Source organism: Heteronotia binoei, chromosome 5, assembly GCF_032191835.1.
Source record: "Heteronotia binoei isolate CCM8104 ecotype False Entrance Well chromosome 5, APGP_CSIRO_Hbin_v1, whole genome shotgun sequence".
NCBI lineage: Eukaryota > Metazoa > Chordata > Lepidosauria > Squamata > Gekkonidae > Heteronotia > Heteronotia binoei.
Window position 1 is genome coordinate 151,478,719 of NC_083227.1, and position 16,057 is coordinate 151,494,775.

The 16,057-nt window shown below is 44.8% G+C and overlaps 1 protein-coding gene across 1 annotated transcript in view; it reads left to right on the forward strand.

Annotated features, from left to right (window-relative positions):
• ABLIM3 (actin binding LIM protein family member 3) overlaps nt 1–16,057 on the forward strand; it is a 251,402-nt gene that overhangs the window by 182,873 nt on the left and 52,472 nt on the right. The window contains 2 exon segments of the mRNA XM_060238855.1: nt 285–411; nt 6,275–6,368. Coding sequence (XP_060094838.1) covers nt 285–411; nt 6,275–6,368 — 221 coding nt within the window.

A 16,057-nucleotide genomic window follows, 5' to 3' on the forward strand; every position in this document is an offset into this window, starting at 1 on the left:
GCTGTGGTGTGCTTCCCCTCCCTACTGCAGCCTCTTGGCCTTGTGACTACTAGTACACTTTTTTTGCAACCTCAGGAATAAAATTTTCCAGAGTCCGAAAGAACTGCTGGGGGAGAGGGATGTGGGAAAGATCGACCATTCCTGCATCCCAGATTGTGGGATCGAGCTCAGTGTCTGGGAGGTTGGGACTATCCTTCAGTATCAGATCGAAGAGCTGGCATGTTCAAGATATAACTCCTCTCCTTGTTGTGTTGTTAATTCTCTTTGTTTCTCTTGCTTCTCAGAATGTGCAGGTTGCAAGGAGGAAATCAAGCAAGGCCAGTCACTTCTTGCCCTCGAGAAACAGTGGCACGTCAGCTGCTTCAAGTGTCAAACCTGTGGAATAATCCTGACCGGAGAATACATTAGCAAGTGTGTATCTCTTCCTGGTCCACATATGTCATGCATCTGGGAGTAGGCTGGCGATTGCTTTAGGCCAAATGGTCAACAAGATAAAATCCATGGAAGAATAGCAGCGGAGGCCCTGATCTATCATATGACTGGGGTGTGGCTTTTAAATAGCACAACGAGTAAAAAAGATTTCTGACTTCAACTGCTGTTTTCCCCCACTGGGAGAAATATATAGATTGCCTTATGTTTTGCCCCATAGCAGCTCTGGGGGTTGAGGGTATTTGAGCTAAAAGAAAAAAGCATGATGGGCAAGAATTAAAACATATGAACATGTGAAGCTGCCTTCTACTGAATCAGACCCTCGGTCCATCAAAGTCAATATTGTCTACTCAGACTGGCAGCGGCTCTCCAGGGTCTCAGTCTGAGGTTTTTCACACCTATTTGCCTGGACCCTTTTTAGTTGGAGATGCCGGGGATTGAACCTGGGACCTTCTGCTTCCCAAGCAGATGCTCTACCACTGAGCCACCATCCCTCCTACATATAAAGCTGCCTTCTACTGAATCAGACCCTCAGTCCATCAAAGTCAGTCTTGACTACTCAAACTGGCAGCGGCTCTCTGGGGTCTCAAGCTGAGGTTTTTCACACCAATTTGCCTGGGCCCTTTTTAGTTGGAGATGCCGGGGATTGAACCTGGGACCTTCTGCTTCCCAAGCAGATGCTCTACCACTGAGCCACCGTCCCTCCCCAAGAGCCTTTCCCTGATCCGTGGCCTCGATTTGCATTGGACTCTCCCTATGCAGCTGCTGTTCAGCAATAAAAATATGCTGGAGGTGGGTTCCCAGAGTTTCCAGTATCTCATATTGTTTGTTGGTAAGCATTTCAGCTGTGCCCTTGAATTTCATGCTGTACCACTTGACACACAACCTAGTGCAGCTTTCATGTTACAAACTGTCGGGGAAAAGAAGCATGATTGACTCATGCCTTTTTTTTTTTTTTGCCCTTCCTGTGTAATGTGCCAAATGAGGAATTGCCCACTTCTTTCTGTGGTGAGATCTTATCTGTTCCACGTGCATTAATAATTCACACAGTTTCCTATGCAGAAGGGTAGCATGCCCGCAGGACATGCTGGTGGTCATTGGTTTTCAAAGATAACAAAATAGGGAATACATCTATCTTTGGCTCTTAACCTTGACAGATAAATGAAATGTCTGGGTTCAGAGGTAGGATGCCTGTAGATACCAGGGTTTTTTGTTTTTTTGGAGGGGAGTGGGGAGGGCAAATAGCAAGAGAAGGCAGCTACCCCCTCTGTGGGCATTTTGGAGGCATCTGGCTGGATGCTGTTGGATTTTGGACTAGATGGACCTTTGATCTGATTCACAGGAAGCACAAGCCTCTTCTGCATTGTCTTGTACCTCTTGTACATTATAAATCAAAACAGTAATCTGTGGAGACTGCCTAAGGAAACTCGGACCTTCAGGAATATTTGAGGCCTCTTTATGAAGAGTAATTTTCCAGTTTGGCATCCTATGAACAAGTCCCATATGTGCCAAATAGTCTCTGTCATGGGGCGTACTCCCTCTTCTGCTAAAATTTATGTTTGGGCAAAAGCTCATTGATCACCATTGATCTTGGGCAGAGGGAAGATTTATAAAAAGAGGAAGTGCAGTGGAGACTATCTAGTGTGCAGGGAACTTCTTCATAGACCTTAGCCCTCCTTAAAGCCTTAGGCTTGTTTCAAGTGGAGATGTAAAGAAAAATAGACAAATACCTACTCTTCTTAATGGATCTGTAAGAAGTTATTGGTTTCTGCTGGGATGATCAACAGGAACCCAGGCATCTGACATTTAACAAATTATTCATACTCTTTTAGAATTCGCGTTTAGGCTTTTGTTGCTTTGCTTATTATTATCATTTATTTATTTATTGCCTTTAATTTATGCCCCTCTTTGCAAGCAGACTCAGGGCGGCTAACTAAGGTTGCCAATCCCCAGGTGGGGGCAGGGGATCCCACGGTTTGGAGGCCCTCCCCCTGCTTCAGGGTCGTCAGAAGCGGGGGGAGGGGAGGGAAATGTCTGCTGGGAACTCTGTTATTCCCTATGGAGATTTATTCCCATAGGGATTGATGCACTGATTTTTTAATGTTTTAATTATGTAATTTGTTATTGTATTTAAAATTCGAATTTCATTGTTAGAACCTCTGTGTTGTAAGCCACTTTGAGCCTGCTTCGGTGGGGTAGGGTGGGATATAAATCAAATAAAATAAATAAATAAATAGAAAATCATGGAGAATTGATCTGCGGGTATCTGGGGCTCTGGGGGGGGCTGTTTTTTGGGGTAGAGGCACCAAATTTTCAATATAGTATCTAGTGCCTCTCCCTAAAATACCCCCCAAGTTTCAAAAATATTGGACCAGGGGGCCCAATTCTATGAGCCCCAAAAGAAGGTGCCCCTATCCTTCATTATTTCCTGTGGAAGGAAGGTATTGAAAATGTTTGCCGTCCCTTTAAATGTGATGGCCAGAACTCCCTTTGGAGTTCAATGATGCTTGTCACAGCCTTGATCTTGGCTCCACCCCTAATGTCTCCTGGCTCCACCCCCAAAGTCTCCTAGCTCCACCCCCAAAGTCCCCAGATATTTCTTGAATTGGACTTGGCAACCCTACGGCTAACAGTCAGTTCCAAATTTCAAACAATAAATACAAATTGAACAATCAAACTTCAAAGAATAAACACTATTAAAACATTTTTAAACCATTTTACCGTGCTGTTATGATGATCCCTCCCTTGTGTATCCTTAGGCCACCCATCATTGTAAAATGTCTGGCTACGGCCATGCTGTAGATAGAGTTCTGTGGGCAATCAGATAATGTTGGTGCCAGACAGCAAACCATTGGGAAGGGAACCAGCAGGTCAGCTCTCATGCAGGCTGTGTGTGTTTGTCGGTGCACAAAGTGCGCTGTAGGTAATGCTGCCTATATTTCTAATAGGAAAATGGATAGGAATTAACAATAGTTATATCACCGTCACAGTGCCAGTGGATATCTGAAGCTATATAATGAGAGCAACATTTTCTCTTAGCTAAATAACACAGAAAAAATTAGGGTTAAAATTACCTTGGATGCAGTGAAGATAATTGTTTGTAAGGTCGCTGTCAGCACTAAAACTTACTGGACGGCTTCCGCTGAAATCCGATTTTAAAACTGCATTATGGATTTTTTATTGTGCAATTAATGATTTACTGTAATAGCTCAATCGCACTGATTAATCAATGAATACTTTTAACCCTGGAGCAATTAATGATTGCTAGGGTGAAGATCCTCCCGCCCTGGGTCATGTCACAGAGAGATAAATGCTTCTGCTGGGAAAAGCAGGCAAAAAAAGTGACATGTCCCTCATTTTTCGCTCATACAGATGGGAATCTCTCATTTTATGATGTAATTTTTTCAGTTGTCAATTCTTGACTAGGAAAGTGGGATACAAATCTCCTAAACAGAATAAAACAAAACAAACATAAGCACTGGGAAATAAGCAACAACAACAAAAATCAGTGATAAGAACAATGTGAACAATAAGCTGTGCATGTTTTTGCCCCTAAAATGAATATTAATTACTGTGTTAAAAATGTAAAATGCAAAGCTGTTTTTCTCTCTTGCCACTGCTGAAAGAGCACACTGGGCACTAAATGCATTGCTGCTTTCCTTTACCTCTTCTAACCTCTCATAATTTTTTTCTTCTAAACAATCACACTCATTCTAGCCTGAATCATTACGCCTGCTTCATTGGGTTGAGGAGAGTCACTGCTCTCTCCTACGCATTTGATAGCTGTAGCATTAGGCCCAGTTCTTGTTTATCTTGTATTTACTCATTTTATTTATTTGTTTGCTTCTTTATGGCCGCTTTAACCTACCTTTGTCCTTAAAAAGGATTCAAGGCGGGTTACAGTGTTGTTCAAAACCTAACGAAATCAGTCCAGAAAATACTGGGAGGGACGGTGGCTCAGTGGTAGAGCATCTGCTTGGGAAGCAGAAGGTCCCAAGTTCAATCCCTGGCATCTCCAAAAAAGGGTCCAGGCAAATAGGTGTGAAAAACCTCAGCTTGAGACCCTGGAGAGCAGGGGAGGGACGGTGGCTCAGTGGTAGGGCATCTGCTTGGGAAGCAGAAGGTTCCAGGTTCAGTCCCTGGCATCTCCAAAAAAGGGTCCAGGCAAATAGGTGTGAAAAACCTCAGCTTGAGACTCTGGAGAGCTGCTGTCAGTCTGAGAAGACAATACTGACTTTGATGGACCAAGGGTCTGATTCCGTATAAGGCAGCTTCATGTGTTCATATGTTCATAAATAGGGTTGCCAAGTCCAATTTAAGAAATATCTGAGGACTGTGGGGGTGCAGCCAGGAGACTTTGAGGGTGGAGCCAGGAGACATTAGGGGTGGAGCCAAGATGAAGGCTGTGACAAGCATCATTGAACTTCAAAGGGAGTTCTGGCCATCACATTTAAAGGGACGGCACACCTTTTCAATGCCTTCCTTCCATAGGAAATAATGAAGGATAGGGGCACCTTCTTTTGGGGCTCATAGAATTGGACCCCCTGGTCCAATCATTTTGAAACTTGGGGGATATTTTGGGGAGAAGCACTAGATGCTGTACGGAAAATTTGGTGCCTCTACCTCAAAAAACAGCCCCCCCATAGCCCCAGATACCTGTGGATGATTCTCCATTATTTTCTATGTGAATAAATTTCCGTAGGGATAACAGAGTTCCCAGCAGACATTTCCCTCCCCTCCCCCCACTTTCTTATGACTCTGAAGCAGGGGGGGGGCTCCAAACCGGGGGATCCCCTGCCCCCACCTGGGGATTGGCAACCCTAGTCATAAATCCCAACCCTGGCCCATCACGAAACCTCAGAACAGGAACCCATCCTCTGGAAGGGCACTTCATTGTTTTGTGTACTTTCTACAATGAGTGGGGAACAAACTCAGGAAAGTCATTCCACAGAATGGGGGCTGCTGCTGAGGAAGCTCTGGCACAGTCCCTTGCTATTCCTGCATCGGTCAAATCCAACTGAGGCCATGAGGGAAAGGATGCCTGACATGTCCTGACTCATGAAGAACAGCCAGTGTCAAATACCTCTGTTGTGGTCTGAACGGACACTAGCAAGCTATGAGCAGATTCGCAGTAGCAGGCAAGTCATTCTGTCGTATCATCTGACAGTTCCACTGATTCTCCCGTGCAGCTTCATTTCCTCCAAAGCTATCCTACCACCAGTGGTGACCAGCATTTTGAACCAACTTATGCAGTTGTAGAACTGTAGCAAGTGAGAGGCCTTGACGGCAGGGGACCTCAGCCTAAATCCCTGAATACCTTTCAAGAACAAAAAGAAAGATGCTGGACTAACTTGACTGGTGGCTGTCTTTCCTGCCATATGGTATCCTCATCCTGGTACTCTTAAAGCTGCTCTCCTGCTGGTACTCACCAGCCGCTGAGACATGAGGTGAAATCTGAAACACAGCCCTCTTCCTTCCGTATGAAGCCAGAGTTGTGATGGTGGAAGGACATGCTACAGCATTGGATAGCCTGAGGGGAGAGGATGAAGGGAAAGGGTAAGATTAAGAAAAGCCTGAAAACAGCATAAAAGCAGCCCTTATGAAATTCTTTGCATTTACTAGAGTTCCTTGCTTAGTGCCTGAGCACCAGAGTAGGCTTCTAGAAGGGTCTGTCCCCTCACTTAGCAGGATTTCAATAGCCAGTCACACTAACTATATATTAGCCTTTGGCTTTTTCAATTTGCCTTTAGTGCAAAACAGTGTGGACCTCTGTGCTCAGGAAAGGAGATGTTCTTCTCTCTACTGTTCTGTTTGTTGTGTCTCATATACTGACTCTTTCCAACAGGGATGGCATTCCATACTGTGAATCTGATTACCACGCCCAGTTTGGCATTAAGTGTGAAACCTGCAACCGGTACATCAGCGGCAGGGTCCTGGAGGTAAGCGCTTTCTGTGACCGTTGGGGTTTACAGATACTTTAGCAGAGTTGCGTGGAGAGAACCACAATAAACAAGTCAGGCACACGTTTTAGCTTAACAATAAAAGTAGTTTACTTTTCTATGCGGAAAGGGTTACTGGGATTTCTAGAAAACAAAGAAGGATTCATTATCCTATCAGGCTTCTAGGCTACATCTTGACTCTTCTTGAGTCCAAACTCTAACTGCATGGAGATCTGTGGGCTTTACACAAAGGGCAATAAAACTGACCAAATGGTTTCCCCCAGACCACCTCCCAAATATATGGATTGGCCAATTAGGGCTTTGCTTCAACGCTCACTATACATATCGCCACCTAGCATGAGCGGGACGTACGTGCAAACATTCTCATTGGCTATACCTCTCACTGGCTAAACATCAGCATGCATATACATTCATTTAATTAACTCATGACAACAGGAAGTGAAATTGCAATAGAAACCCAACGGTGACACCAAACTGCTGCCATGATACCAGAGAAGCATCCAGCCGCTCCTTTGCCAAAAATGATCTGCATCTAACACTTCCCATTGCAAACCATGGCTATGGGGATCATTTAACAGTGGAGATCAGAAGGATCAGGGGAAAATCTGCTTATGGTATTTTCTAGGCCCTTCTGTACCCTGAAGGTAGGTTCTTCTTCCCTCGCCCCTTTGCTTATATATGTAAAATAGAGGTAGTTATGTTAATACTAGTGCACATGGCAGGTTCCTAAGAAATAAATTCATTGTACAGTACTTCAGAATCTGAGTTGGCAAGAGAAGAATAAGCAGCTATACATTACAAATATATAGGCAAGCTTGGAGGGTGCTAAATATAGCTGGCTATATTTAGTTCGAGTGGGAAGGACTAAGAATTGGTGTGTCTGTGTCTGTGTTACAGAGCATGGAATGTGCCCTCTGATTTATAGTCTGGAGGTGGCAGTGGAATCCTGAAAATCAGAGCTCTGTTTGGTCTTTATGAGTATATTTCCAGCCCTCATGATTCTGCCATTGAATCGCCCTCCCCCAGTCTGTCATCATCCAAAGACTGGCACAAATATTTCCAATTTCTGGAAAGAATAATTGTACAATCAAAAACGAGTTATGCAGCTAAAGCAATGTAAGACCAATCTCTTTGATTTGTACAGCACAATCCGGATCATAGCACAATATTCATACACCTCTGGCAAAGCCAGAGTGTGAGTGCATGGCAGGCATTCTGTCCATGAAGTGCTCAGCCTGTGCCCTCCGTCTGCCGCTAAACACTCACTTCTGGGGGGATTCTTTCCTGGCCCTTCTTAATCCCCTCCCAACTGCCAAAGAAAAGATACTTTTCTAACTTGCTCCTCATTTCCCAGGCAATTCAGCAACACTGCTCAGCTGTGTCAGCTTCTGCAATAACCATCCATTACTCTACCTGCCCTTCAGGTGAAACTGACACATTTCTCAGATGTCTCCCTCGCTATAGTCACCTAAGAGAATGCTCTGTACCCAGGACCCCACCCTGCCTCTGTCTGTTGCTCTGGCAACAAATCCGGCACAGCTGCTAGTCATGCAACAGTATGCTAGCAGGTGAAAGGAGCCAGAGGGATCGAAGGCTGTTCCTCTAAAAGGGAATTTGAGAGCCCAGAGCAAGCATTCCATCAGCCAACACAGGAGGCATGTAAAATGAGAATGCAAAAGCTGAGACATTCACTGAGACATTCAGAAGGACAGAGGAGAAGTTTTATGTTAGTAGCCACAGCGACTCGGGTGGATCAAAATATTATTGGGTTTTCTTTTACTAGGAAAACATCACAGAAGGTCTGGCTGCTTTGTTGTCCCTGCACATCCTGAATCTTTCTTTTTCTTTTAACAACTCAACACGTGTGATGGGAGATTAATCCCCACCACAGTGCATGCAGCCACCAACGATGTGGAAGAGGGCTTAACTTGTGCTAGGGCTCAGCCCTAAGAACGTTTTCAGTCCCACATCTCAGTCTTGCAATATGTGACGTTAGCCTAAAGAAGGTCATCGCTGAACTTGTGCATCGTCTGTTGAACATATATGAACATATATATGAACATATATGAAGCTGCCTTATACTGAATCAGACCCTTGGTCCAGCAAAGTCAGTATTGTCTTCTCAGACTGGCAGCGGCTGTTCCCTGAACCGCTGAGCGATTTCAGACCATCCCTACTCTATTTAGGATTACGGAGCAAGGTGTTCAAGGCAGATGGCATGCGTTGCATGGGGGCTTGAGCCTCCGTGCCTCTCTTTTAAGAAACCGAATGCTTGCTGGGAGGAGGGGAAGCACGCCAGTCCTGCCACTGATTATCCTTTCCTGTAGACAATCTGTGATCATGCCACTTTCGCATGGTTAGATGCTTGTCAGTTTCACATCATTTTGCCTCCGTAGATCTGCACTTGCCATCTGCTTTACAGACGTTAATGAAGGCTTGTCTCCAGAGTAAAACTGCCATGCATCCAATCAGCTGATTATTCAAAAAAAAAAAAAAACCACACTGAAAGGATCTTTGACCCAAAGCATATAAAATAGCCCCTAATGGCCAGGAGTGCAGACATTGCTTACTGGCTGTAAGTCAAGTCCCTCTCCATTTTCCATCTGTCTGCCCTAGACAGTCAAGCCAAGACATGTGTAGCAACACTGGGAATCTGTTGCAGCCGTGCTGCTTGGCACACGGAGGGCAGCACTGTGTACTGGAGAGCCGGTTTGGTGTAGTGGTTAAGTGTGCAGACTCTTATCTGGGAGAACCGGGTTTGATTCCCCACTCCTCCACTTGCACCTGCTGGAATGGCCTTGGGTCAGCCATAGCCCTGGCAGAGGTTGTCCTTGAAAGGGCAGCTGCTGTGAGAGCCCTCTCCAGCCCCACCCACTTCACAGGGTGTCTGTTGTGGGGGAGGAAGGGAAAGGAGATTGTGAGCCGCTCTGAGACTCTTCGGAGTGGAGGGCGGGATATAAATCCAATATCTTCATCTACCTCACAGGGTGTCTGTTGTGGGGGAGGAAGGGAGAGGAGATTGGGAGCCGCTCTGAGACTCTTCGGAGTGGAGGGCGGGATATAAATCCAATATCTTCATCTACCTCACAGGGTGTCTGTTGTGGGGGAGGAAGGGAAAGGAGATTGTGAGTCGCTCTGAGACTCTTCGGAGTGGAGGGCGGGATATAAATCCAATATCTTCTTCTTCTTCTTCTGATCCTAAGCAGTAGGCCACTTAAGATACATGAAGGATGCCATCTCCTGAATATTGCTGAGTCTCCATGGCAGTGATTACCTAGCGAGGAACTTCAGAGTACGCTATAATGTACAGAAATTAGGGAGAATAGAGCACTTGTCCCTGGGTTTGCACTCAGTTGTGCTTATTACCTAAAGGGCACTTCACTAGCAGTGGGAAAGGTAAATTCCTGCTTCTCTGTCAGGTGCCTCGACAGTAAACACTGTGGAAGTTGGACCTGCAGTGGATGAAGAAGAATTCATCGTCCCCATAGCATGTGCAGCTGCGCTTATCAGGCATCTCTTTTACTTCCATTTCCATGAATTGCATCTCACTAGTCCTTCTGTGTGGGGTTCCTAGAACCTGGCCGAGAGAAGCTCCATTCATAACTGTGAATAGATTGGCTGGAAACAGGTCAGCAGTGCTGTTGAAAGATGCTATTTTCAATCCTCAAGCGTGTTTCGGGGAGGAAAGCTATTCCTGGTGCGTCATGTAGTGAAGACTGCAGAACCAAAGGATGATTTGGAGATCCTGTGGACACAATGCAACCTACCCTTTTGAGAAATCCAGAGCACATTCTCTTTGCAGTAGTCTCGGTTCTATCAAGGCACGCAAACCCAACCAATGTTTTCCTTGGCGATGCTGAGTGCTGAAGATGGTGTCTTCTAGATAATAAGCCAGATAACCACAGTGATCACAGATCAGACTGGATGTGTAGGAGTTGGGTTGCCTCAAAGCAGTAGGCTCCCCTCATCCTTCCTGACAATGCCTGGCATAAGAGTGCCTTTAACTATCCACATCCATAATCAGCCTTCATATGCTTAAGCCTCTGGGTGTCCCAGATGACTTTAAGATGTGCAGCCGGCCGTGGATGATTAATGAGTCTTAAAGGAACAACACTCCCCCTTTCCTGAATTATAATAAGCAGTCTCTTCATGGTAGGTAGCATCAGGCTTCCACAACGTCTGTAATTTTAATCAATATAAAATAAACAAGGCTGTTGTGGTCTGCTCTGCTGGATAATTGCTTTTCCTTTATGTAAAGCTTCCATTAGAGAGGAGGCGTGCTATACTTGCGGCCCAAAGCAAAACCAAAGATGACTCTCGCAAGATGTTGTCCCAACCAGGTAACACACACAAGACCCAGCTCTGCGCCAAGTGGACTTCAGGCCAAATGCTGGAGTTAAGGCTATCCAAGGCAGGCAGATTCTGTGAGGAGGATAGTGAGCAGGTATACTAAGCACATTCCGTGTTGGCTTGGATGATTTGGTTATTTTTTGTCATATTTGGCCTGTGCTTACATGGAGTAGAAGAAAAAGCATTTTTGTGGAAACCATAGGAAAGTCTTCAGTGATGGACATATGATGGACATATGAAGCTGCAGATACCGCAGAAGAAGGCAATGGCAAACCTGGGTGTGATGCTGGATGCCTCCCTCTCTATGGAGGCCCAGGTCATGCACATTGACAAGGTGGTGTTTTTCCACCTCCACCAAGCTCAGCAACTGAACATATGAACATATGAAGCTGCCTTCTACTGAATCAGACCTTTGGTCCATCAAAGTCAGTATTGTCTTCTCAGACTGGCAGCGGCTCTCCAGGGTCTCAAGCTGAGGTTTTTCACACCTATTTGCCTGGACCCCTTTTTTGGAGATGCCAGGGATTGAACCTGGGACCTTCTGCTTCCCAAGCAGATGCTCTGCCACTGAGCCACCGTCCCTCCTACATATGAAGCTGCCTTATACTGAATCAGACCTTTGGTCCATCAAAGTCAGTATTGTCTACTCAGACTGGCAGCAGCTCTCCAGGGTCTCAAGCGGAGGTTTTTCACACCTATTTGCCTGGACCCTTTTTTGGAGATGCCAGGGATTGAACCTGGGACCTTCTGCTTCCCAAGCAGATGCTCTACCACTGAGCCACCGTCCCTCCCCCTGGCTCCCTTCCTGTCACGTTCTGACCTAGCCATAGTAATCTATGCAATGGCCATCTCCAGACTAGACTACTGTAACATGCTCTACACTGGCCTACCCTTGAGACTGACCCATAAACTCCAATGGGTCCAGAATGTGATGGCATGAGTCCTGAGAAAAAATGCGACAGTCAGCACATATTCAACCAGTGCTGCACCAGCTACACTGGCTCCCAGTGGAGTACCAAGTCGGATTCAAAGTCTTGGTTTTGACCTTTAAGGCCTTGAGCGGCCTTAACATACAATGTCGGTTAATCCTGCAACGTACCTGCAGGATTGTCTCCTCCGGTATGTTCCTGGAAAAGCTCTGTGCTCTACTGGTAACAATGCTCTGGTGATCCCTGGCTCTAGGGCCTTCTTGGTACTGGCCCCAACCTGGTGAAACTCTGCCAGATCACATCAGGGCCCTTCGGGAGCTTATGCAATTCTGCAGGGCCTGTAAATTAGAGACGTTTCACCAGACTTTTGGTTGAGGGCAGCAACAGTTTATTATTTGACTGGTCCTTCCTTTTCCTGCTCGCCCCCAGACACTTTGTAAGTTCCCTCCCCCACCCCCAGCATGACACCTTGTTAGTCCACACGTAGAAAAATCTGAGAGTTTTATAATTTTAAATAATTATTGTGCTGTTTTTTTTAACTTATATATTGATTTAATGTATGTTGTACATTGCCCAGAGCCTGTTGTGAGCCAGGATGGGGCAATTAATTAAATCTAGACAGCAACAGCAACTCTCCCCTCTGAACACCTCTTGCCTTGTAAACCCCAGAGTCGCCATAAGCCAGCAGTGGCTTGATAGCCAACACATCACCCCTGCCTGCAAGTTGGGATTTGCTCCTCTGCAACTAAATCAAGCAAGCAGGGCAGAACCAGATGTCTGCCAGTCATCTCTTTGCTTACCTATCCTACATTTGTACACTATTTTTCTCGAAGGAGCTCCTGGAGGTGTCTCAGTGTTATTCCGTTTTATCTCCAGTCCTTGAATTAATCTTAGGTTCGGCCACCATGCATTTGATGCAGGTCTGGGACTAGAACCTTCCATCACTTTCTATTCCAAGGGGGTTCTCCCTGTACTAGGGTTGCCAAGTCCAATTCAAGAAATATCTGGGGACTTTGGGGGTGGAGCCAGGAGACATTAGGGGTGGAGCCAAGATCAAGGCTGTGACAAGCATCATTGAACTCCAAAGGGAGTTCTGGCCATCACATTTAAAGGGACACACTTTTTCAATTCCTTCCTTCCATAGGAAATAATGAAGGATAGGGGCAGCTTCTTTTCGGGCTCATAGACTTGGACCCCCTGGTCCAATCTTTTTGAAACTTGGGGGGAATTTTGGGGAGAGGCACTAGGTGCTATACTGAAAATTTGGTGTCTCTACCCCAAAAAACAGCCCCCCCAGAGCCCCAGATACCCGTGGATCAATTCTCCATGATTTTCTATGGGAATAAATCTCCATAGGGAATAACAGAGTTCCCAGCAGACATTTCCATCCCCTCCCCCCCCCCCCGCTTTCTGATGACCCTGAAGCGGGGGGAGGGCCTCCAAACCGGGGGATCCCCTGCCCCCACCTGGGGATTGGCAACCCTACCCTGTACTGACCTTTGAGTGATTATTATGTAGCATAGATGTACCTGACCAGACAGGAAAGCTAGCAGATACCACTACACTCAAGGGTTGGGATCAGTACAGAGGGGCCAGTTTTGCCCTCAAAGGGACACCGAGGGCCTAGAGCTTGACCCTCTGAGCTGCTGAATCTTCTGTCGAGATGCTCATAGTATTGGGATGTAAATCCTATGAATGGCTCACTGGGTTTCATAAGGTAGCGTTCTTGACACAATTACATCGGACAGCATCAATCTGTCATTTGATTTTTATATCCACATCATTTTAGTGGCAGCCAAGCCCCGTAGTGGCTCAGCTAGCGTGTTCTCATACATCTCTGAGGAGTTCTAGAAAATATATGAATGAGCAGAAAGGGTGTCTTGCTGAAGGCATTAGAGTATTTCTGAAGTGTGTTTAAATTGTATATATGTATGTTGCTTTCAGTTGCAAGTGTCTCAATGATTCATTCACCTCATTTGCATGATTGTCATTGATTTTCAAATTTCCATTCTCTAAAACTATGAATGTGTATGAGGGAAACATCAGATAATGCAGCAAGCGAAAGAAACCACTGAAGTGCTGTGCATGGTTGGTTTTTGAATCGCTCTGGGTTTTTGAAAGAAATATGTTGAATGAGACCTGCATTTGGACAAATTGCCTCCTGAAAACAGCTGGCATAAAAATAACTCAGCCTTTCTAGATAATGGAAAATACATTATGGTTTTGAGTATTGGCAGCAAAGGCCAGGACATGAGTTGTGTTACCTGGGCAAAGAAGAAAAAAGTTGTTGCAGTGCTGTAGCATGCGCACTTGCACACACAAATTGTCTAAAGACAGAGATATAGGCAAACTGAGCATCTGCCTTCATGGTAAGGATAATTTCAGGGCCTAACTGGATGTTATGGTGGACACATGAATGCTGCCCGTTGGTGTCTCCTTCACGCATTTCCCCATATCATGTAGTGTAAGAGACGTGTGAGGTGACGTCTATGCGTTCAGCATATCTGTGCCCCCATTCCGGTTGATTGGCTATTCTTGGCAAGTGGAGGAGACATGCTTCATATGATGACATCATTTCATATATTTCACATTCTAGGCCCCACCAGAAGGACATGTGGGGGAGATGTGAATTGGTTGTAGCCACACAACTCCTGTAAAATCTAAGTCTCTTTCATACAAGTTATTTAGCCCTCTGGTTTCTGAAGTTAAACAGATTTTTGGTGAGGTTTCAGTCATCTTAAGGATGAAATGCTGTCCTGCCACCTTAAACTAGGTTTTCCAAAAAAACTGTTTCAATCTGATTTTGTTGTTGCTTTATCATTAAAGGTATGTGAAACCCTTAACAAAGTTCATTTGTCTTCAGAAGCTAAAGAGGTTAAAATGCCCATGTGAAAAGGACTCTAAATAGTTTTTCATGAAAAATATGGATTACAGTTGGATTAAATGAATATATATATATATATATATATATATATATATATATATATATATATATATATATATATATTCCCCCCTTTTTGTGTACTAGTATAGGATCTTATGCCAGAATTGATTCCCTTGATCCTAAACTGTCATTACTTTTCAACATAGGTTTTTTTTTTTCTTGTGATATCTGGATTTCTGATTAAGGTCTGTAATTACTCAGATCTTTTTGTAGGCGTTACTTCCCCCCAACAAATAGAGTGCGGATCAAAGCCAGAAGTGGTAGAAATAACACCTCTTAGTCATTCCCAGTGCTGGGACCAGCATTACAAGCAATTCCTCATCACCATCACCCCACCAGGTGGATTATGGCTTTTCTGTATTGACTGATGCTAACTCTTATCAGTTGATGAAATGGTGGCAATCGTTGTGGGATAGCCATTCTCTTCATGTTTTTTGCAGGTGTGGGATGCTAATTTAATACAGTCCAGGTTGAAGAAGGCCTGATCTGGATAGCCCAGTCAGGTCAGTTCTCAGAAGCTAAGCAGGATCAATCTTGGTTAGTATTTGGATGGGAGACCACCAGGGAAGTCCTTGGTCGCTATGCAGAGACAAGCGATGGGGAACCATTACTGAATATCTCTTGCCTTAAAAACCCTATAAGGGTCATCATAAGTTGGCGAAGACTTGACAGCTAAGAAAGGGCTCAGAGACAGTTAAAAAAGGGCTCATCTTCAAACATTCAAGATAAGTATAGTGAGTTGTAGCCGCTGTTGCCTTTTCTATAACCAGTCTCCTAATCCAGGCGAAAAAACTCGTGTGTGTGGCGGTTTTGTGCTTAATTTTTCATTCTTATTAGTGAAATGACTTGACCATAACTCCTCAGTTTGCTGCTTGGAAACATGCTGTGTAGACTGTGCCAGCTGTTCTCAAGACATATTGCAGAACATACAGCTGGTGCAGATACAGCCTGAGATACCTGCCACGTTACTACAGTCAGCCTTTAATCATGGCTAAGGTTTTTAGACCAAGACTCTGTAATTCATTTAAATGGCTGTAAGGCAACAGACCTTTAGACCAGCCATACGATGGCAAGAAATTACAAGATCTGTGTGGTGGGCACTGCACTGTTAATCTAACTAGCTTCTCTGTCTTTATGAGACCCAAGTTTTGGGGAAGCATTGATAAGTATGAATTGTGGCTTTAACTTCTCTTTCTTCTCTAATTAAAGGCCTTCACTATCCATTCCCCCCCCACACACATACCTTTTAATAATCCTTCATTCTCTCTTACATTATTATCATTATTATTATTGCTGTAAAATTTGCCTTTGAGCGGATGCTTTATACAGCACTGAGTTGATTGCGACGGAAGTGCCAAGGTAAACCAGTGGCTGCATCTAAGTTCGGAAGTACTGAAAGTGAGTCTGTAATTGAAATCCTCACAGACATTTTTGAGTGGAAACAA